This window comes from Phodopus roborovskii, unplaced genomic scaffold (genome assembly GCF_943737965.1).
Source record: "Phodopus roborovskii unplaced genomic scaffold, PHOROB, whole genome shotgun sequence".
Classification (NCBI taxonomy): domain Eukaryota; kingdom Metazoa; phylum Chordata; class Mammalia; order Rodentia; family Cricetidae; genus Phodopus; species Phodopus roborovskii.
In genome coordinates, this window is record NW_026126517.1 from 6,408,578 (window position 1) to 6,431,634 (window position 23,057).

The 23,057-nt window shown below is 40.9% G+C and overlaps 1 protein-coding gene across 1 annotated transcript in view; it reads left to right on the forward strand.

The window, feature by feature from the left end:
- Positions 1–23,057, forward strand: part of Ncapd3 (non-SMC condensin II complex subunit D3) — a 72,136-nt gene that overhangs the window by 40,980 nt on the left and 8,099 nt on the right. Inside the window, exons 20-28 of the mRNA XM_051196932.1 lie at positions 1,350–1,457; positions 3,317–3,431; positions 3,525–3,632; positions 5,266–5,504; positions 6,504–6,583; positions 18,213–18,350; positions 18,647–18,780; positions 19,011–19,207; positions 21,491–21,601. Coding sequence (XP_051052889.1) covers positions 1,350–1,457; positions 3,317–3,431; positions 3,525–3,632; positions 5,266–5,504; positions 6,504–6,583; positions 18,213–18,350; positions 18,647–18,780; positions 19,011–19,207; positions 21,491–21,601 — 1,230 coding nt within the window. The remainder of the gene's footprint in view (positions 1–1,349; positions 1,458–3,316; positions 3,432–3,524; positions 3,633–5,265; positions 5,505–6,503; positions 6,584–18,212; positions 18,351–18,646; positions 18,781–19,010; positions 19,208–21,490; positions 21,602–23,057) is intronic.

Below are 23,057 nucleotides of genomic sequence, written 5' to 3' on the forward strand. Positions count from 1 at the left end.
CCAAGGCTACACAGAGAAACTGTCTTTAAAAACAGTTGTTTTGAAAATTTCTAGGCTAAGACAGATTATATTTTCTTGTGGTAGTGATGTACTACTGTTTGGCAAGTGCTGATGTGACACCACATTGCTCTAGTGCAGCATGCACTGGGTGAACCCTAAGACAGTCTTTGAAAGCACCAGACATACATGTGACAGATAATGTCATTGCAGTACAGTTATACCTGAAATAGAACGATATGTTCACTTCTGTGGAAACACTTAACTACACTTAGGTATTTTAGAATGGCCAGTGAAGTACAAGAATTTTGGGTTTTGAGAATGCTCTTAGGCACAGAAATGTGGTTATATGTTGTGAGTGGCAGTGACCCCCTGGAACTTTCTGTAATCAGTAAGACACATTGAAAACTTGTACATTATATATTACAGAAGATTAACAACTGCCGTGTGTGTGTGTGTGTGCGTGTGTGCCCGTGCGCACGCGCTTGCATCTGTCTGTATGTCTGTATCGATTTCTTGGTCATCTATGCATGTGCATAGGCGAGAAGAGGATGTTGGGTGCCTTCTTCTACTGCTGCATACCTATTCATTTTTGAGCAGGGTCTCTCCTGTCTCCCCTGAACCTGGGGCTTACCCTCAGCTAGTCTGGAAGCTAACAAACCTCAATGATCCTCTTGGCTCTGCCCCCTTTGGAACAGGCATTTGTGGGGTTGCCTGGCTTGTTATGTGCTTACATTAGTTGTCGTCAAGACCTTCTGATTATGGAGCACGCACTCTTAATTGCTAAGCCCTCTCTTTGGATACCTGATATTTTTTAAGTCAGTGTCTAGCTACATAGCCACAGTGGCCTGGAGCTCTCTGTTTGCCTAGATCAAACTGGAACTCAGGATCTTCCCACCTCCACCTCCCAAGTGCTAGGACTACCATACCTAACCCAACATCAGTCCTTATTTTATGTCTTTTAAAAGTAAAGTGTTAACCATAATAGTTAATTCTCCCTATGTGTATGTGTGTGGTAGATTTACCATTTTTCCTCTACTCTTGAAGGGGTACTGCTGTAAAAGGTGGTCTGTAAACTTGAGAACTAGATTTTCTATTTGCCTTTTGCTCTTCTAGAGCAAATATGCAAGGAAAGGCGATACACACAATAAACATTTGACTTAACCACTTCCTGTGGCCAGGCTGCTTAAAAGTGTTGCTGTGGAGTGGGACAATTGATGGGAAAGGTCAAAGTCATGAATGTGGTGGGTGGGGTCTTCCATGTCTTCCAAGAGCCTGGTGGTTCTGAGAGCTGGGCTTAGTGAGTTGTCTGAGCCATGTGAGACCCTTCAACTGACCTATGACTCGTGCAGGAGCTGCTGAAGCAGGTGTGTGGGGATGTGCTCTCCACCTGCGAGCACCACCTCTCCAATGTCCTTCTGAAGGAAGATGGGGCAGGGAACATGGACGAAGACCTGGTGGTAAGCAGCTGCTTTTTCCTAATTTTTTTACAGCAGGACTTCTTCAAAGGTGATTGTCCAATGTGAGTTCCAGTTGCTATTGGCAGGAAAAAAGGCTTTTATAGCTTACTTTTTGGAGGATTTCCCCATAATGCGTATGCTTGTTTATGTGTGTGTGTGGGGGGGTGTTCGGGTATGTGCACGTGAATGCAGTTCCTTGTGGAAACCAGAATAGGATATTAGATGCTATGGAGCTGGAGTCACACAGGCATTCATGAGCCGCTTGATGTGGATGCTGGGAACCAAACTCAGATCCGCTGTAAGAGCAGCAAGTGCTCTTAATTGCTGACATCTCTCCAGCCCCTGTTTGACCTTTTGACTTTTAAAATAATTATAACATGTCTTCTGAATTATTTAAGCGTTTGAATATAGCACTGGGGGAATAGAGCTGAGCTTTTGTAATACGTAAACTAAAAGGGGACATTTGGCCATCCAGGACACAAATGCCCTTTGCTGAGCCAGTTATCTTGATGGACATTCCTACTTTAAACATAGTGTCAGCATAAGAGCCCCTGTGAATCAGGATACATAAGGCGATTAGCATGTCTGTTAACAGTGATTCTGATTCTGGTATCTGACATTGTCTTATTGAAGAATAAGCCATGGTTTTGATGCCCTTTAGAATGGATCATCATTTAACCAAACCTGGCTGGTTTCCTCCTCTGTTTAAATGAATAGAGTACCTCCTCTCTGTGTTCAGTTCCTGCTCTGCCAGTTTTGCTCTTATAGATAGTGATTATAGACCAGTATAAACCAGGGAAGGCCACAAAGTTAAGGAGTTATTTTTGTTTAGATTATTTGAGTCAAGAATTTGCTATATTGCTCAGGCTGACCTTAAACTTCTGTACCCACGTGCCCTCCCACCACACCCCTTCCCAAGTGCTACAGTTGCAGGCTTGCATACACAACTGAGTCAAGCTCTAAAGTAAGCTCTCACCTGACATTTCACTTTTTAATAATGCCCATTCATCTTTGTGGTCAAGAAAAACTATTATTTATTAAAATGGGATGTCACTAGAAAACAGGAAGAGTGGTAGCTGGCTATGAGGAAGTAGAACCTGGAGGACAAATAGGAATTATGTTTTATAATATAGACTGAGCTTGCATGCTTCCAAAGAGAAATTTCCTTTGAAGTGCTAGGAATCAAACACAGGACAGGGCCTTGAGCTTGCTAGGCTGTGATTTCTACCATTAAGTAGTCTCCTGGCCCTTTATGTGCTCTTTCAGTCTGGATTCCACCACTAGGAAAATGGAACAGCGGTATTCACCAGACTATTGTAGGAATAAACACCCACACCAGGCATGGCGACACCCAAATGCCTTTAATTCCAGCGCTTGTGAATTCAAAGCCAGCCTGGTCTACAGATCGAGTTCCAGAAGAGCCAGGGCTGTTACACAGAGAAACCCTGTCTCAAAAAGCCAAAAAGGAAAAAAATACACACTAACGTAGTAACCTCAGCAAAATTATCATGAAACCCATAGCTGTCATGTGGCATCCTTATATTCTTTAAAAACTTGTTGCATATATTAATATGAAGGGATGACACCTTCTATCACAACATGATTATTAATAGAACCCCAATTATTCACAGAAATGTCTGGATTTAGATGATAAAATGATATGGTCATTCTAATTTGGAATGAATTTTATTAAGTAGCAGCCAATTTTTTATTAATAGCCATATATATTTTCTGAAAAAGTAGTTATCTTTTTGTAATTTGTGAAACAAAATAATGTTCTCCTTATATGTTACTCAAGATAGAGTTTATGTTATTTTTATTTTGTCTTGCTTTTATTGCAAAATCAATTCTTTTTGCAGGTGAAATGTATTTTTACCATAGGAGATATAGCCCAGTTATGTCCAGCTATAGTAGAGAAGCGAATCTTCCTTCTAATCCAGTCTGTTCTGGCTGCTGCTTCTCATGTGGATCACTGTAAGACCTTTGAAATCATATGCTGTATGAAGTCTGTCCTGGAGCTCATTAACTGTCTCAATAATAGTTCCTTTCCTCTTCCTTTCCCCAAAGTACCATCATCTCAAGAGACCATGGATGCCCTAGCCAATCAGCTGCCTTTACAGGTCAGAAGCTCTGCCATGCCTTCTGTGATTAGAGCACACGCCATCATCACTTTAGGTACTGATACCATGGGGGAAATATGGCTGTAGTCTGTGTAGTTTTAGTCTCAAATAAGCTTAATCACAGTAATGTGCTATGTGCTGTTGAGTCTGTGCCTACTCTTGTAGGGTTTTTGTTTTATTAATATTCACAGTGTAGTTAGGGAAATCTATCAGAAAGTATTTCAGAGGCTGGGGAGATAGCTCAGTTTATAAAGTGCTAAGAAGCACAAGGGCCTGATTGTAATCCCCAGAAGCCACATTTTAAAAATGAGAGAGAGAAGCCAGGTGTTGGTGGTGCACGTCTTTAGTCCCAGCACTCTGGAGGCAGAGGCAGGTGGATCTCTGTGAGGACAGTCTGGTCTACAAGAGCTAGTTCCAGGACAGGCTCCAAAACAATACAAAGAAAACCTGTCTCAAAACCCACCCCCCCAAAAAAATAAGTAAATAAATAAAATAAAAATGACAAAGAGCTAGAGAGACAGCTCAGTAATTAAGAACACTAGTGCTTTTCCGAGGACCCAGGTTCGATTCCCAGATCCCACAGCTCACAACTGCCAGTAACTCCAGTTCTAGCAGATCTGTCCACTTTTGACCTCCACATGCACCAGGCACACAAATGGCATACATCCAGGCAGGATGCCTATGCACCTAAAATACATTAAAACAAACAATTAAGGAAGCCAAGTCCACTGGTACATGCCTGTAAGCCCAGTACTAAGGATGGAGGGACAGGCAGGTCCTTGGCACTCCCTGGCCACCAGCCTAGCCTAGTTGGCAAACTCCAGGCCAGTGAGAAGCCCCTTCTCAAGGGAAAAGATAGATGGTACCTGACAGCACCCAAGGTTGTCTTCTGGCCCCTGCTAATACTTGTGTGTACACATGAGTCTGCATGCACCCAAAACGGAGAACTGTATCCTAGATATTCCACTTAGTTTTAGGAGAAGAAAATTTGAAGTTCAGTTTATAGAGTGAGATGGTTTGTTTAAATTTCCAAAACTAACAGGTGAGCTGTAAGCACATTTCTCCACCAACTCCAGCAGCTCATCATGGAAACACTGACCTCTGTCTATAATTTGGATATTCTATCTTTAAAAGTGATTGTGTATCTTATAATAGATATAGTTTTAAATGGTAGTTTTTGTTGCTGCTGTGGTTTGGTTTGGGTTTGTTTTGTTTTTGTTCTTGTGACATGTGTTATTTTAAAAATACCTAAGAATTACAAGTAAGAACAAAACATTCTCCAGGCCACAAAGCAAACATTAGAGAATGTAATTCAGCATCCTCCTTCTACTATGAATAAAAAATAAAATATGTGAGGCAACATTCTTTCCTGCTATCTAGCTTGCATTTTTAATTCAGTAAAGTTTTTTTAGAACATGTATATAATCAAAACTAAAATGTATTAGGTTTTACTGGTCATTTTGTGGGCAAGTAGTTAACTGTACAGTTCAAAGAGTGACTTCTAAGTGGAAAACAATTTTAGTATTTCAGGGGAACAATCATATGTCTCAAGAAACTTGTGGTGGAGTTAATTTTTTTGAGTGCTGTTTTTAAACTTTCTAATATTTGTGAGTTTGTTGTCGTTTGTGATTTGGGGCATATGCTTACTGTAGTGTGGAATGTAGGCATCTTTCTCTTTTCTGTGACAGGTAAACTGTGCTTACAGCATGAAGATCTTGCAAAGAAAAGCATCCCAGCCCTTGTGCGAGAACTTGAAGTGTGTGAGGATGTGGCTGTCCGCAACAATGTCATCATTGTGATGTGTGATCTTTGTATCCGGTACACTGTCATGGTGGACAATTATATTCCCAATATTTCCGTTTGTCTGAAGGATTCAGACCCATTTATCCGAAAGCAGACACTGATCTTGCTTACCAACCTCTTACAGGTATGTGTAGGAGTCAGACTGCCCTTTTCTGCTTACCATGCTGATGTAGGGAGTGTTCTGTTAACCATGAGATGCTTGCTTTGCCATAGACTCAAAGACAGCCATTCTCCTCTCTGGTTTAGAGTATCTTACAGTGTTTAGTGCTCACTGGCACATTTGCACAGACATCCTGTGGAGCAGTGGAATTCTGTGTCAGTGACCTGCAAAGGGAAGTGATTAGGGATAGGCAGCTCCAGTTCAAATTCCACTGCTCTTCTCGACAACATCCATGAGTTCCAGTCATAATGGCTATTGTTTTAAAATGTAGATTTTATTTGGAATGCACTGTCTTTTTTGTTCATTTGTTTGTTTTTCCAGACAGCGTTTCTCTGTAGCTTTGCAACCGGTCCTGAAACTCACTCTGTAGGTGGCTGGCCTTGAACTCACAGGGATCAGCCTGCCTCTGCCTCCCAAGTGCTTGGATTAAAGGCATGTGACACCACCACCTGGCCCTGGAATACACTGTCTCATGACATTGCTGCAGAGTCCAGTAAACTGTTTTTAGTCTGTAAAACATCTTGAGCTGCAGGGCTATATAGAGCGTTTGATGCTTCTATGTACATTCAGAGCTTGGAGTTGGCCTATAATGAGAAGGGAATATCTGGTTATTTAAAAAGAAGGCATTCACTAAGTTATATATCCTTTCTGTACACTCATAAGCTTGTCTTCTCATACATTAGAGGCACCTGTGGATCTGCCCATTAAAGCCATATTCTTTGTGTTATTTTCTTATAGCATACATTTGATAAGTTTTTGCCCAAATACTCCTCTGTATCTCTCTGAGCTAAAAAATATAAATGTGCTTAGTTCAAGGAGGTTAGGAAATAAACACTACTGCAGTAAACTTGGGCCCCAGGTGGACTGTTAGCCAGCAGGTGGAATGTTACATTAAGGAAAGTGAGTAAATGACTCGGAATATTAAAATTCATCCTGAAATGTGCCTTTTTTATCCTTGTAAAGGAAGAATATGTGAAATGGAAGGGCTGTCTCTTCTTCCGATTTGTCAGCACTCTGGTGGATCCACATCTGGACATTGCCAGGTAATCTTGCCTTCTTATGTCACAGCTCAGCAATTTACCTAGTTTCCATTAGCACTCTTTCCTTTCAAGGTAACGTACCAGATTTTTATAATTATCAGAAAAATCTGAAAATACTAAATAATAGAACAGACCTTATATATATATATATATATATATATGTTTTTAAAGCAAAACAAAAACTGAGCAGGCTGATAACTAAACTCCCTCATTTGCTAACATCACTTGCTCTCACTAAGGAGTAGTGAAGAACACTGTGCCTTGTCACTTAGACTGTGTCTTATGGGAGGCATTAACTAGTTGCTCTTCTAGTGACTTCTAGACCAAAAAAAGGTAATTTTGATAAAGAACTCCTTTTAAGTTAAAAAACCGTAAGGATGATTCTAGGAATTAAGAATGAATGGCAGAGTGTAAAATGCAGTGTGCAGATTTCAAAGGCTGCTTGGAAATGGATGTTCCTTGAAAATTGCAGGGAGAGATGTAGCTTTGCCTTTCCTTAATTCCTAATTCCTATTTTTTTTTTTTTTATTTCTTTTTAAATTGTTTCTTTGGCTATTGTTGGTTTTCCGAGACAGGATTTCTCTGTAGCTTTGGAGGCTGTCCTAGAACCAGCTCTTGTAGTCCAGGCTGGTCTCGAACTCACAGAGATCTGCCTGCCTCTGCCTCCCCAATGCTGAGGTCAAAGGTGTGCGCAACCACCACCCAGCTTGTATTTCTCTTTTAAAAACTTATTTTCAAGGAGTTTGGAAATGGCCTGATAGGATTTGCTACTCCAGATTATGTTGTGTGAATAATTATTTTAAAGCAGATCTTCATTTGGAAAACAAGCTGCTGAATGCCACAACAAGAGCCACAGCAGCAGGCGACAGGTCTTTATTGAGTTCATTAACTATAAATAGCATATGATCATGGCTCCCTCTGTTCTAAATTTGGTCACCAATAATTTAGTCTGCTTTCCATAGAATTTCTGTTGTGTTCTTTGGGTTTAATTTTCAAAGGAAGAATATTTCAAATAGTAAAGTATCAGAAGATTAACCTTCTAATTAGTATTATCTAGAGCCAGAAGCAAAAAAACAAAACAAAACAAAAAAAAAAAAAAAAAAAAAAAAAAAACTGGGGCCACCACCTTCTTTGTATAGTTGGGCAAGGGATGAGATGGCTGTGCCACTCCTACCTGATTTTAGTGAACTCCCTAAGGACCCTTGTGGTCAACAGTGACATAGTCACACTGAGTCTGGCAGAGTTGCTCAGAATGCTTTCAGGTTATGAACCTCACATGCACATCGTCTGTTTGAGCTGCATTTCCATCCTTTCTCTCATTTTTATCAGCTTAATGTAAGCATGTTTAAAAGAGACAGTCGATGCTGGGCAGTGGTACATACCTTTAATCCCAGAACTGGGGGTTAAAGCAGAGGCAAGTGGATCTCTGCAAGTTGAAGACTAGCTTAGTCTACAAAGACAGGATAGCCAGAGCTGTTACACAGGGAAACACACACACACACACACACACACACGCACACACACACACGCACACACACACACACACACACACACGGCAGTAGATAAGTTTAACCCAATTTAAACATTTTACAGTATATACATGTGTTAAAATGTCACATGGTACCCCATAAATTATGTAAAATATATATTTATTGGTTAACCAAAGGGGGTCTGGTTTCCAGCTATCAGTCTGGAGTCCATGAGCTCCCCCTTGTTCAGGTCAGCTGTCCCTGTGAGTTTCTATAGCCTGGTCTTGACCCCTTTTCTTATCACTCCTCCCTCTTTGCAACTGGATTCCAGGAGTTCAGCTCAGTGTTTAGCTGTGGGTGGGTGTTTGCTTCTATTTCCATCAGCTACTAGATGAATGCTCTATGATGGTAGATAAGTTAGTCATCAATCTCATTATCAGGGAAGGGCATTTAAGGTAGCCTTTCCACTGTTGCTCAGATTGTTAGTTGGGGTCAGTCTTGTAGGTCTCTGGACATTTCTCTAGAGTCAGTTTTCTCTTCAAACCTATAATGGCTCCCTCTATGATAGTTCTCTTTTTTTCCCCCACTCTTGTCTATTTGCCCTCTGACTCAATCTTCCTGGTCCCACATGTTCTCCTCTCTGACCCTTCTCTTTCTCCTAACTCCCTCCGCACTCACTGCCCCCACCCCCCACTCCCAATATGCTCAGGAGATCTTGTTCTTATATGAATCTCTTAGGTTCCTCCTTGTATCCTAGTTTCTCTGGTGGTGTGGATTATAGGCTAGTGTTCCTTTGCTCTATTTCTAAAATCCATATATGAGTGAGTAAATACCATGTTCCTCTTTTTGTGACTGGGTTGCCTCACTCAGGATGGTTTCTTCAAGTTCCATCCATTTGCCTGCAAATTTCAAGATTCCATTGCCCCCCCCCCCAGTAGTATTCCATTGTGTAAATGTGCCACATCTTCTTCAGTTGAGGGACATCTAGGTTGCTTCCAGGTTCTTGCTATTACAAATAATGCTGCTATGAACGTAGTTGAACAGATGTCTTTGTTGCATGGATGTAGATCATTTGGGTATATGCCTAAGAGTGGAATTGCCAGGTCCTATGGTAGATTGATTCCTATTTTCATGAGAAACTGCCATACTAATCTCCAAAATGGCTGTACAAATTTGCACTCCCACCAGCAGTGGAAGAGTGTTCACCTTTCTCCACATCCTCTCCAGCATAAACTGTCATTGGTGTTTATAATTTTAGCCATTCTGGCAGGAGTAAGATGGTATCTCAGAGTTGTTTTGATTTGCATTTCCCTGATGGCTAAGGATGTTGAGCACTTTCTTAAGTATTTTCAGCCATTTTGGCTTCCTCTATCGAGAATTCTCTATTCAGTTCTGTACCCCACTTTTTAATAGGCTTACTTGGTGTTTTGTTGACTAGTTTCTTGAATTCTTTGTATATTTTGGAGATCAGCCCTCTGTCAGATGTGGGGTTGGTGTCTTTTCCCAGTCTGTAGGCTGCCATTTGGTCTTGTCAAATGTGTCTTTTGCCTTACAGAAGCTTCTCAATTTGAGGGGTTCCATTTATTAATTGTCCATCTCAGTGTCTGTGCTACTGGTGTTTTATGTTCAGGAAGTGGTCTCCTGTACCAATTTGTTCAAGGTTACCTCCCACTTTCTCTTCTAAGAGATTCAGTGTGGCTGGATTTATGTTGAGGTCTTTGATCCATTTGTACTTGAGTTTTGTGTGTGGCAATAGACATGGGTCTATCTGGTCTTCTACACACCATCATCCAATTGTGCCAGCACCATTTGTTGAAGACACTTTCCTCCCTCCATTGTATACTTTTAGCTGTTTTGTCAAAAATCAGGTGTGTGGGTTAATATCAAGGTTTTCAATTGGACTTCATTGGTCTACCTGTCTTTTTTTTTTTTTTTTTTTTTTTTTTTTTTTTTGCCAATACCAAGATATTTTCAGGACTATCTATAGTAGAGCTTGAAGTCAGAGATGGTGATGCCTCCTGAATTCCTTTATTGTACAGGGTTGTTTTGGCTATCCTGGGTCTTCTGTTTTTCCATATAAAGTTGAGGATTATCCTTTCAAGGTCAGTGAAGAATTGTGCTGGGATTGTGATGGGGATTGCATTGAATCTGTAGATTGCTTTTGGAAAGATTGCCCTTTTTACTATGTTTATCCTACCTATCCAAGAGCATGGGAGATCTTTCCATTTTCTGGTATCTTCTTTAATTTCCATCCCAGCGCATCTTTAACAGGGTCATATTAAAAAAAACCCTATTTAGAAGCTACAAAATTATTTGATGTATTTTCTTCTATGACCACTAGGTGGTGGCCTTGTCGTCCCATAGTCACAGGGTGATAGCCACATAATAATAAGCAGACTGTTTAATAGGCAATTGCTGCAAAAATAGTCCAAACAAAATACCACTGAGAAAGAAAAGGAGGGAAATGGAAGATGACTTGGTTTAAGAGAAAGAGAAATTCCTTTCTGTAAAGTACTCGGTAAAGTTGCAGAACAAATGGAATGGAATGGGGAGTCCAAACAGCAACAAGAGTAGATGGTGCATGCAGAAGAAGCTCTTTGATTTCGTGCAGTTGTATAGTCTACAGCAAGGCCACAGAGTGGTGACATGGAATAAGAATGTGGGGGAACTGGATAAAGAAGTCTGGAAAATGGCAGGTGTGGGTGACAGTTGGGTGCCTGTATGTGAGCATTAAAGACACTGAGTCATGATTTGGGATGGAGAAAAAAGTAAGATATCAAACTAACGGAAAACAGATAGTAGAGGCTTCTTGTCTGTTGTTATAACCAGTTGCTATCTCTTCCATTCCTTTCCTTCACTTCCCTGAAGGTGCCATCCCTTGCGGTTTTGTGTGACAGTGAAGTGTATGGGTATAGCTTCCAGTAGGATACAGAGTAGTGTCTCACCATCAGTTACCTCTGCTGTTCTGTGTTCCCAGCCTAAACCCCAAGAACATGAACGTCCATCCTGGCAGCAGGTTAAAGCAGCCCCTCCCTCCTGATGAGTTAACAGATTCATTATGCCAGTTCAGGTCTGAGGAGAAGGTTCAGGTAGACATGAGAACCACTGTGCTATAGCAGACTGACCAGAAAGCAGACTACAGGGGGCAAATTCCTAGTCTTTATTTCCTTTGGAGATTCTGATTTATTTAAGGGTTTTCCCCATCCTGGTCACAAGTAGTTTACCAAAGTAACTTCAGTTCTGAAAAGACTCCATCTGATGTTGTGAAATTTGCCTATCATACATAGATTTCTAAACAGTTCAGTCTGTAAAGAATATATGGAACCAGGCATGCTGGCATATACTTGTAATCACAGTATGGCAAGTTCAAGGCCAACCTAGACTACCTGAGTCCCAGTCCTTAAAAAAAAAAAAAGTTAGAACTCATATATTAAAAATAAATGTTTTAACCAGGTCTTAAATGAAATTTTTTCAAGAACTTCCTTTTATTATACAAACTTGTGTTGGTTTCTGTGTTTGAAAGTCATCTTAGACAGAACCATAGACCCTTAAGTGCTTTCCTATAGCCTTAGCTTCTAACCTGTTTCCATTCCTGTGTGACACCCACCAACCTATAGAAACACCCAACCAGGGACCCCTCAGCCACCACATTAGCTAGGACAGAGCAGGCAAAGCAACCAAAGAATAAAACTCCCACCAACAAAGACAAGACCAGATGTCTCCCTAGTAACTATTTCCAGATGCCTAGGTCTCAGTGCAAGAACACAAACATGAACAAGCAAGACAGTACCCCTCGTCCAGAAGCCAGCAACTCAGTTTCAATTAGCAATTAGCAATTGAGCTGAAGCACAAGACAGGGACTTCAAAATACTAATTATGAATATGTTGTAGGACCTTAAAAAGGATATGAATAAATGCTTTCATGAAGACCATGAGAACACATAAATTTTAATGAAATAGTAAAAACAATTCAAGACATGGAAATAGAATTTAACCAAGAAGTAGAATCACTAAAGTAAACACAAGGTGAAATAAATCTGGAAATGCAAACCTCAGGGTATCAAACAAAATCCTCAGAGGTAAGCCTCGCCAACAGATTAAAAGACATGGGAGCGGGACTCTCAGGCCTTAGAGACAAAGTAGAAGAAATGGATAGGTCAGTCAAAGAAAAATTTTATCTGAAAAAAAAAAAAAAAAATACAAAATATGTAGGCAGTCCAGGACATTACAAAAAAGACCAAATCTGTGAATAAGATTGGTAGAAGAAGTTGAAGAAACCCAAGTTAAAGGCACAGAAAATATCTTTAACAAAATTAAAGAAATATCCCCAGCCTAAAGAAGGAAGTGCCTTTGGAGGTTCAAGAAGCATACAGAACACCAAATAGATGGACCAGAAAGGAAATTCTCCTCCACACATAATAAAACATTAAATGTATAGAACAAGAAATAATATTAAAATCTTCAAGTTCATGGGAAAAGGCCAAGTCATATATAAAGATGGTCGGTCCTATTAGAATAACATCTGCCTTTTCAGTGGAAACTCTGAAAGCCAGAAAGGCCTGGATGGATGTTCTACAAATTGAGAGACCATAGGCTCCAGCCCAGACTATGATATCAGAAACTAATCACAACAAACATGGAAAGAAAAACATTCCACAATGAGGAAAAAAAAAAAAAATAAGAAATTTCTGTCCATCATTTTAGTCTACAGAAGACACTAAAAGGAAAACTTCAGTCTAAAGAGAAGTTTACTACACCCAAGAGGACACAATAAATAAATAATCCCAGAACAGTAGTAAATCAAGAGAGAAACAACAATTAACTGGCATCAGTAAACACTGTTCATCAGTAACTCTCAATTCCCTAAATAAAAAGACACAAACTAACAGATTGGATTAGAAAACAAGATCCAGCTTCTGCTGCATCTAAGAAGTACACATACCTCTCCATCAAAGACCAACATCACCTTAGGGTAAAAGGATGGAAAAGATTATTTTAAGTAAAGGAATCAAGAAGCAAGCAAGTATTGCTATTTTAATATCTGACAAAGTAGACTTCAAACCAGAACTAATCAGAAGAGATAGGGAAGGTCACTATATAAGTCATTAAAGAAAAGTATCATAAGAGGACATTACAATTCTAAACATTTATACACCAAATATAAGAGCACCCAAGTTCATAAAAGAAATACTACTGCAACAGAAATCATGTGTTGACCCTAATACATTGATAGTGAATGACTTTGATCCTCTCTCTACAATAAACAGATAATCCAGGTTAAAAAAAAAAAAAAAAAAAAAACTAAGCAGAGAAGCCCTGGAGTTAAATAACATCATAATTCAAAGGTCCTGGCAAAACATTCCAGAATTTACAGAACATTTCACTGAAACACTAAAGAATATACTTCTCTTTCAGCAGCTCATGGAACTTTCTCCAAAATGGACCACATGTTAAGACACAGAGTGAGTCTCAACAGATATAAGAAAAGTAGAATAACACTCCACATCATATCTGACCATCATGGATTAAAAATTGATATCGACAACAGGAATAGCAGAAAATAAACTGTAGGAAACTGAAAACTCACTGCTGAATGAAAATTGGAATAAGAGATCAAGAACATTATAAACTTTTAGAACTTAATGAAAATGAGAACATAATATACCCAAACCCATGGGACATAATGAAGGCAGCTCTAAAAGGCAAGTTCATAGCACTAAGTGGCTACATAAGAAACTGGAGAGATTCCATAACTTAACAAACCTGAATGCTCTAGAAAGAGGAAGGAAGGAAGGAAGAAAGGACAGACGGAAGAAAAAACAGTGGGTGGGGAAAAATGATTAAACAGTTCTAAGTTTCAAGGCAAGATCAATGAAATGAAGATTTGGTTCTTTGAGAAAATCAGCAGGATTGACAAACCCTTAGCCAAATTAACCAAAAGATGGAGAGAGAAGATACACATTAATAAAATTAGAGATGAAAAGGGAAATATTACAACAGACACTGGAAATCCAGAGAATGAGGACATATTTTAACAACCAACTCACTGAAAAAACCTAAAAAAAATAGATCAGTTTCTTGATACATGTGGCCTAAATGAAAATGAAATGAGCAGTTTAGACACATCCATGACCCCAAGTGAAATAGCAGTAATTTTAAAATCTCCCAACACAAAAATGCCCAAGGGCCAGATGGATTCAGTGCAAAATTCTACCAGACCTTCAAAGGAGAACTAATACCAATACTTCTTAAATTAGTCTGCAAAATGGAAACAGAGAATACTGCTTAATTTTAACTACTATTACCCTGGTACTCAAAACACACAAAGATATTCATGTATGTGTAATATACCTATACATACATACATGCATGTGCTATGTATATGTATATATATCTTATGGACATAGATGGATAATTTCTCAATAAAATACTTGCAAACCAAATTCAAGGAGATATAAAAAATTATCTACCATGATCTAGTTGGCTTCACCCCAGAGATGCAGGAGGGATGATTCAAAATATATACATTAATAAACACAACCCACCACATAAACAGACTGAAAGACAAAATGATCATCTCATTTGCTAAAGTAAAAGCCTTTGATAAAATCCACTATCCCTTCATGATAAAAGTCGAGGAGAGACTAGGAATACAAGGGACATGTGTTAACATAATAAAGTCAGTTTATTCCAAGCCACAGCCAGCATCATCCTAAAACATAGAGAAACTAAACGTTTCCAATAAAATCAGGAACAAAAGGGGAGGAGGGATATTGTCTGTTCTCTCCATTGCTATTCAGTATAATACTTGAAATCTCAACTAGAGCAATAAGACAACTGAAAGAGCAAGGGGCACAAATAGGAAAGGAAGAAGTCAATGTACCCTTACTTGCAGGTACGATTTTATACATAAAAAACCTCAAGGTCTCCACTGGGATACTTCTACAGCTGATAAACACTTTTAGCAAAGTAGTAGGATATAAAATTAACATACAGAAACCAATAGCCTTCTTATTAAGGAATGGCAGACTGAGAAAGAAAGCAAGGAAATAGTACCTGAAGGTGTGAGTGTAAAGATTTCACTAGACCCAAGATAAATGATAAATGGGTATTTATTGGGGAACACTTACACAGATAAATGTAAAGAACCACGGGAGTGCTTCTCTGCCCTTCCTAACAGATTGGCTGACCCAAGAGAAAAGACTGTACAAAAAAGAAGCCATGCCTCATGTTTCCCTCTTTCCACTTCCATCTGCCTGAAGCCACACGCAAAGGTGTGGCCAGCGTAACGGGTTCACCAGCAAGGCACCACTACGATTCTCCTTCTAGTGGTGGTCTTGAGCCTGATACAAAAACTATGTACAATGATAACAAATGTCAAGTATATTCCAGGAAAAGGAAAGGTAATCATACACAAATTAAAACCTCCTACCAGCGAGAACAACATTGAGCAGTGAAATATACTGCATGTCCAGTATCGGGGTAAAGACATAACAACTGTTTGGTGGTATCACCATCTCAGATTTCAAATGGCATTACAGAGCTATATCAATCAATCAATCAATAAATAAATAAATAAATAAATAAGTGGTGTTGGCTTGAAAACAGACACATCAATCAGTGGGACCAACTTGAAGATGTAATTCCATATACTTAATAGATAAATGATAATTGATAAAGAAGCCAAAAATACATACTGGAGAAAAGACAATGTATTCAACTTATGGTGCCTTTGAAACTGCATGGCTGAATATAGAGGAATAAAAATTGATCCATATCTGTCTAATCCTGCACAAAACCCAGCTCCATATGCATCAAAGACCTCAACACAAGACCAAATACTCTGAATCTGATAAACTATAGAGATTGGTTAATAGACTTGAACTCATTGACAGATATCGCATGTTACCTCTTACATATGTTTGTTAGCTTTTAAGCTCTCATTATGTTACTACTACCTGAATAACACAGAGGTTAGGATGGCAAGGATGAGAAGAGGGGAATAGAATGTAGTATTGTGGAGAGAATATGTGCATCAATCCTGCTGTATCTGGAAGACACTCTTTCCTTGAAGTCATTCCTGACTTCTGTCTCTTGCAAATTAGAATAGGATTAACTGGTACCAAACTAGAAGCTTCACATCTGCTGACCCACATTGATGGTACTGGAAGGTACTTTGCTGCTACCAAAGGAGAAAAAGCAATCAGTATCATTCAGCTACAAACCCTACAACCTACAGTGACCTGCCTGCCTGCACAGATGTTTTGGGAGTAGCTAACCACCTTTTTTTAAAAAACTGGTTTTAAGGCCCATGACATGAGATAGAACCTGTACCTGACACTGCTAAAGTAACCAAGAACCAGATACTAGTTAGGTAATGGGCTAGGGGAAAACCTAATCCTGTTATTCTGCTAAAGAGATAAGAATAAAATGACTCTTTATGACTGCTTATGCCCATAGATCATACCTCACTCAGCCCTCATCAGGGAAGCTTCTTGCTGTAGATGGAGATTAAGAGAGAGAGAGAGACCCACAATGGACACTGTACAGACAGTGAGAGACGTTGGGATTCTCAGTCCTAATAGGGATGTCTTCATCAAACTCCATCCCCTTAAGGCTCAGGGCACTATGTGGAAGAGGGAGGAGAAAGATTGCAAGAGCCAGAGGTATGGAAGACTTCATGGTAATGGTGTCTTCCAGACACAACAGGACTGGAACCCACATGAACTCAGAGAGACTGTGACAACATGCACAAGGCCTCCAAGACTCAAGTCAGAATCCCAACCCTGAGGAAGGGAAGTGTATACACAGTCCAGTCCTAACAACCATCTCTTGGCAGTTGACGTCTGCTGGAAAAAGAAAAATCCGTTTTCTCTGGTGGAGTGTCACTAAGTGTATCACCTGCAGTCCAGGACCAGCCCCATGCTCTGTGTTTTATGGGTGTTTGGTTTTGGCTTTGTTACTTTCTGTCCTATTTTCTTGCTGTTTTTAGAAAAACAGGAGAAGTTTTTCAACATCATGGCTCCTGAGCTCCCTGTTGCTTACTTCTCAGTCTGGGAAATATAACTAGGAGAAGTCAGTTTCCAAAGCCAAGTGTAAAACATGACAGCCATCCTTGTCTCTGCTCTGGCTGGTACCCCTGGGTAGCTGGGAATCATGGCTGAGCTCTATATAATGAAACTAAAACTCCATTCTTGACAAAGTGAATCTTAGCAGGCCCCGCCTCGCCTGGGTTGGCCCCTCAAGTCTTGGTGTTTGCTTACTGTTGTGATGACACAGAAATGGTCAGGTGGGCTGCAGGTGATAGTTTGGCTTTGGAAAACATTAGATGTCTGTGTTTAGTTTTGGTCCTAAGTGGTATTTGTCAAATGTGTACAGTTGTGCTGAAAGGCTTCCAAGTTTGGAACCACAGGTGCAAAGAGAGTGCCCAGGACTTCTTGGTGATTCCAAAGCTCAGTGACACTCTGTTAATTCTCTGGAGAGTACTAGCCTTCCTAGCCCAAATGGTGAAGCTCTTATTAGCACTACTCTTTATTCTTGTGGAAAGTTTCGAGTATTAAAAAATGGGTTTTTGCTTATTATTGTGGCCAACAGCTTGAAGTATGGAGGCCATATGTTCATTATCAGGTAACCATTATCATTGCATTATTGAAGACCAGGCTTCTGTTTGAAGGAGTCTTAGGAAAGTTGGTTGGTTTTTCTCTATCAGAAGTATAGCTTTATTTGAGTTTTAAAATAAAAGCTGATAGAGCAGAGTGGAGAGGTGGTTCAGCAGGTGGTACTGCTCTTGTAGAGGACGCAGTTCTGTTCCTCGTGAGGTGCCTCACAACGTGTAATTCCAGCTCCAGGGAATTTGAAACACAAACTGGGCATCTGCAGCATATGGACATACCCCTACACACAGTCATACACATAATGAAAAGTAATAAATCTTAGCAATAAATAAAACTTGGTAGAGAAAGAATTTAAGCAGCCCTTAGCTTTGAAATGAAATACTGAGCAAGGACAAAGCGAGTAGCATTCCTGACTCGCTGTGAGCCCATGAGGCTGTTTGTTGGGGTATGCTTCGAATCCTGTGCTTCTTTGTTTGACAGAGTTCTTAGCATATCTGTAGACTGACAGCGAGAAATAAGTGGGTCTCCTTTTGCCTCTCTCCTTTGCAGCCTTGGGGAGTTTTGCCTGGCTCACTTGTTACTGAAGAGGAACCCTACCATGTTTTTCCAGCACTTCATTGAATGTATATTCCACTTCAACGGCTATGAGAAACATGGGCAGTATAACAAGTTTTCCCAGTCAGAGAGGTGAGTGAGCAGCTGAGGTGGTCATATCTCCATGTCTCAGTAAGAGCTGTGGTAAGGCTCCAGAGGTGTTGGCTGTATCACGCAGATGTTGGACATGACACTCACCTGATGTCTGCTGTAGTGGTCATTAGTTTCCTTGGCATGATGACAAAAGAAAATTTAGGCATAATGTTGGACTCCTGAAAGTAATGTCTGTGATGACACTGGAACCTTGTCACACAGGCTTGAGAGTGCTGTATTTAATCTTTGTCACCTGTACCAACACAGTGCAGTAATATTGTCCTGTTCTTCCACAGAGGGAAGCAGCTGTTTTTGCTGAAGGGAAAGACAAACAAGGAGAAGCGAATGAGAATCTACAAGTTTCTCCTTGAGCACTTCACAGATGAGCAGCGATTCAATGTCACCTCCAAAATCTGCCTCAGTGTTTTGGGTATGTCTGATGTATTCAGAGTAAATGTGTTACTAAAATGCTGTGTCAGGGATAGCACAGCAGGTCTGTGCTTGTTTGTTCCCCTTAGCTTCAGTATTGTCTCTTAGCCCCTCCCCCCCCCCACCCCATCCACCCCCCAAGTCACAGCCCAGACTTGCCCTAGTTCTGTGAATTCCCTTTCCCCTCTGACCTAAGGCTTTCTCAGAGACTGGTCCCCTGTGCTCTCTCAGCATGCTTCACTGATGGCATCCTGCCCCTGGACATGGAGGCCAGCGAGTTGCTCTCAGATACCTTTGACATTCTCAGCTCAAAGGAGATCAAGCTCTTGGCAATGAGAGCTCAAGTGTGCAAGGACCTCCTGGAGGAAGACGACATGGCTCTGGCAAATGTGGTCATGCAGGAAGCCCAGATAAAGATCATCTCACAGGTGTGTGCACACTCTGCTGCTCCAGTGTGGGTTGTGTGCCTGAATCCTGGAGCCATTCTTACCAGTGGCTTTATGGGTGGTTATGATTTGGAGGTCCCTGCCTCTACAGCTCCTTCCACGAGCCTCAATGTGTGTCTACTTGCCTGCCTGAATGTGCCATGGTGTCTCTGATTTACTATCAGAACTAAATTAATCTTTTCTTCTTGCTTGGTTCCTTCTCCCAGTCTTTTGTGGGGAATGGAGCAATTATATACCAAAGGTTCTTTTTCAGAGATTGGCCAAAGGCCAAGTCTGGCATGCCAAGAATATGTTCAGGTTGACCAAGAGAGTCAAATTAGGAATTCAGTAACTGGGAAGACCTAATTGTCACAGCTCATGGTCTTGTACCTAGCTTGAATGTCTGGTTTGTATTTCCCACCTGAATCCTGCAATCTTTTGATCCCAGAGGATTTTGATTACATCCAGTTTTCAGATCTTGTCTGTTTTACTTGCATGCCTGTCTCTTTTGCCTTTCCAATGGTTGTCTCTTTTAGCCTGTGCCATTTCCTGTCAGCACCCTTCCTGTCTCTAGTTTTCTCTTGCATGACATATGCAGTGTACTCTTCTGCTTCGTCTTAAGCACAATTCTCTGTAAAATATATTAGAAATGGCAGCCAGGAACTTCTGGGGGTGGTGGGCTGCAGATGATCTGTGCTGTGGAACACTTAGTGCTCCGTGAATGCTCATGGAACTTTTCTTAAAGTGATAAATGTGGGGGCTGGCTGGAAAGAGGGCTCATCAGTTAGGAAGACTTGCTGTTCAGTTCCCCACACCTGTGTGGTAACACACAATGGCCTTAACTCGGGTTCCAGGGATGCTGATGCACTTCGATTTCTGTGGGCTTCTGTGTGCATGTGGCACACACACATGAACTCAGACACACATACATGCACAAAATAAATACTTATTATTTTTTAAATTAGTAAATGTATCAGATGTTACATAATTTTAAGCTACCTCTGGATTCTCAAAGACATGGAAAACTGCCTGCCCTCACTGTATTCCTTTCTCAGATGTGTTCTGGTCTGCGCTTTTGGTGCTGGTTCTTCTGTCTAAGTGCTCTGTCCACACACACTGCCGTTGGTTCATCCAAATCCCCACACATCTGAAGCATCATCATAAAGAATCCTCCTGTGCACATCCTTGCCTACTCTTGTCTTCCCCGGGTATGCTTCCTCTACATCACTTCCTTCGCCCCCTGCAGCTTGCCATCGCCTGCCATTTGTCAACAACACACACTGGTTTGGAAGCAATGTGAAGACAGAAAGTCGTCATGTTATTTCTGTGTCTTCAGAGGTTAGCTCATATCTAGGACAGAATATGCTTGACAATACTTGTTGAGTGCATTTAGACCACATTTAAAGACAATTCCTAAATTTACTGCATGTTCAGGTGCCTGTTTGTTAGCTTGGGTATTCCGTTACTTGTTATTCTGTTTTAGGGATGCTGACCCAAAGCTTCAGAAGTGAGTAGCATATAGGCAAGAAACACTGTTAGCTTTAAATGGAAAGATGGAGTACATTTTAGCATCAGAAAGAGAGGATGGGAACATAATGAATTGTTTTTAATTCTAAGATTTACTGCACAGTATCTCAGTTACTGATATCATTTTTTGTTTTTGAAAACATGTTACTGTGTGGCTAAGGTTGCCTCAGACTTAATGTTCCTTCCTCAACTTCCTAAGTGCAGATAATATATGACCCAGATCACCACACTAGTACATTACAGTTACATATGCAGAAAAGGTACGCATGGGCACACACAAGCATACACACACACAACAACCACCAAAAAAAAAAAAAACTGGCCATCTTAATGCTTATCCAACCAGAAATCATTGTCTTTTTACACACAAGAGTATAATGTGTCTCTTTGGTAGTCAGCATGAACAGATTGTCTTTCAAAAGGAAGGGTGCTGGGTAGAGCCAGGGCCAAGGGTCCATCATGGCTGTGTGGAGATTGGGACTTTTTGTCAGATTCCTCATCATGTTTCTTACTCCTTGTTCTCCTTCAGAACATGTAAGTGGTATTAATGTACATTCTGCTGTACAAGTCTACATGTGTCGGCCTTAAAGTCTAAGGACAAGCTGGTCATACACCCTCTTTATTCCCAGTATCCTGGTCAAATGGCATACAAGCCTCTGTAGTCTGCTAGATTTGGTGTGCTTAAAGAAGTAAATGGAGGAAAGGTTACTTTTCAAATGTATGCGCATCTAAAGCATGCTTTTGTTTGTCTCCCTGCAGGTTCAAAAGAGGAATTTCATAGAGAATATTATTCCAATCATCACCTCCCTGAAGACTGTGCTGGAGAAAAACAAGATCCCTGCTTTGCGGGAACTCATGAATTACCTCAGGGTAAGTGAGGAGCTTGCTCTGTGGGGTTCCCCTCCCCACCCCCACTGCCCCAGATTCTTTGCTTAGTCTAGACAGTGAATGAGAACTCAGAACACTACGAAACTCTGTCTGTGTGGAATTGTCCCTACCGGGCTGGCCTGGGACTGCTGAGGACTTTGAGGTACTGAAGAGTCTGGCAGAGGCACCACTGAGGTTGTTCCATCTGTTTCTCAGGCAGCTGAGCTTTAAAAACAGTCATGGTCTGACCCTATATATCATCCCTTAGGAAGAAGTTCCAATCTAAAGATTTCCTCTACTAAGGCTGAGGACAAGACGTTATCCTTGTCCACCCTGTAAGGGTGGGCAGGAAATTAGTAGTCATGTTTAAGGTTGGGTGTTTGCTTTTGTGGCCAGTAAGTCATGGGCCTATGGCAGGATCATGCACACAGGGTTAAGGCATTGCCTTGAGGACAACTTCTATTCCTGCACTGTCTGTGAGATAGGAGCCATGAGAAGCTACCCTAGCAAAGCTGGGGTATCTTTACCTAAAGTACAGACCTAAGCAAGGCCTCAGGCCTTTGGCCAGTGTGTGTGTGTGTGTGTGCGTGCGCGTGCGTGTGTGAGTGTGTGTGTGTGAGTGTGTATTCAGAAAGAAGGCACATTTTTCTCCTTTATTTAGCAGCTTTTTCTTTGTTCATATTTGGTTTTTTTCTTTTCATTAAAAAAAATTTTTATTTTTACATAGAACCCCAGTTCCCCCTCCCTCACCTCCTCCTGTCCCCACCCCCACCCCTTGGGGAGTCAACAAAGTCTGGCAGGACCAAGCCCCTCCCCCCCCATATTGGGGATGCCAGGATAACCCAGTAGACAAAAGTGCTCACTGTCATGTTCCGTCCCAGAACCCATATGGTGGAAGGGGAGAACTGACACCAATAAGTTTTCCTCTGACTTAAAATGTTTCTTTGAAAAGTTGCAAAACTCTCCATAAAGGGCTATAGCAAAATGACACTGAATATAATTTTTCAAATAGTTTTGCCTCCTGGGGAAGATGAGCTCACTAGTGGAGACCCTAAGAATTTACTTTTTGGTGTTGTGACAGGCCCCTTTCCCTCCCTCCTTTTGGGGCACCAGTGGAGAAAGCTAATGCAGACATGAGCAGCTTCCAGGCTGCCCCGCCTCTGTGACCTCCACAGGAACCTTTCCTGTCAATATGGTGACTAGACAGTAATTGTCCCTAGAGGCCACAACTGTTAGCTAATAACTTACATCATGATCACCTACTTATGTGTTCATTGTTTGCTCAGAAAATGCTGTTGTGCTGAGTAATGTGTTAATTGTGTCACAGGGTGCTGATGGTTTATTGTTGCTGTGGAGATAAGGTGCTCTGTGTAGCTTGAGCTTACCTGGAACTCAGAATCCTCCGGTCTCACCTGCCCTGGTGCTGGAATTACAAGTGTGCACCACACCAGTAAGAACT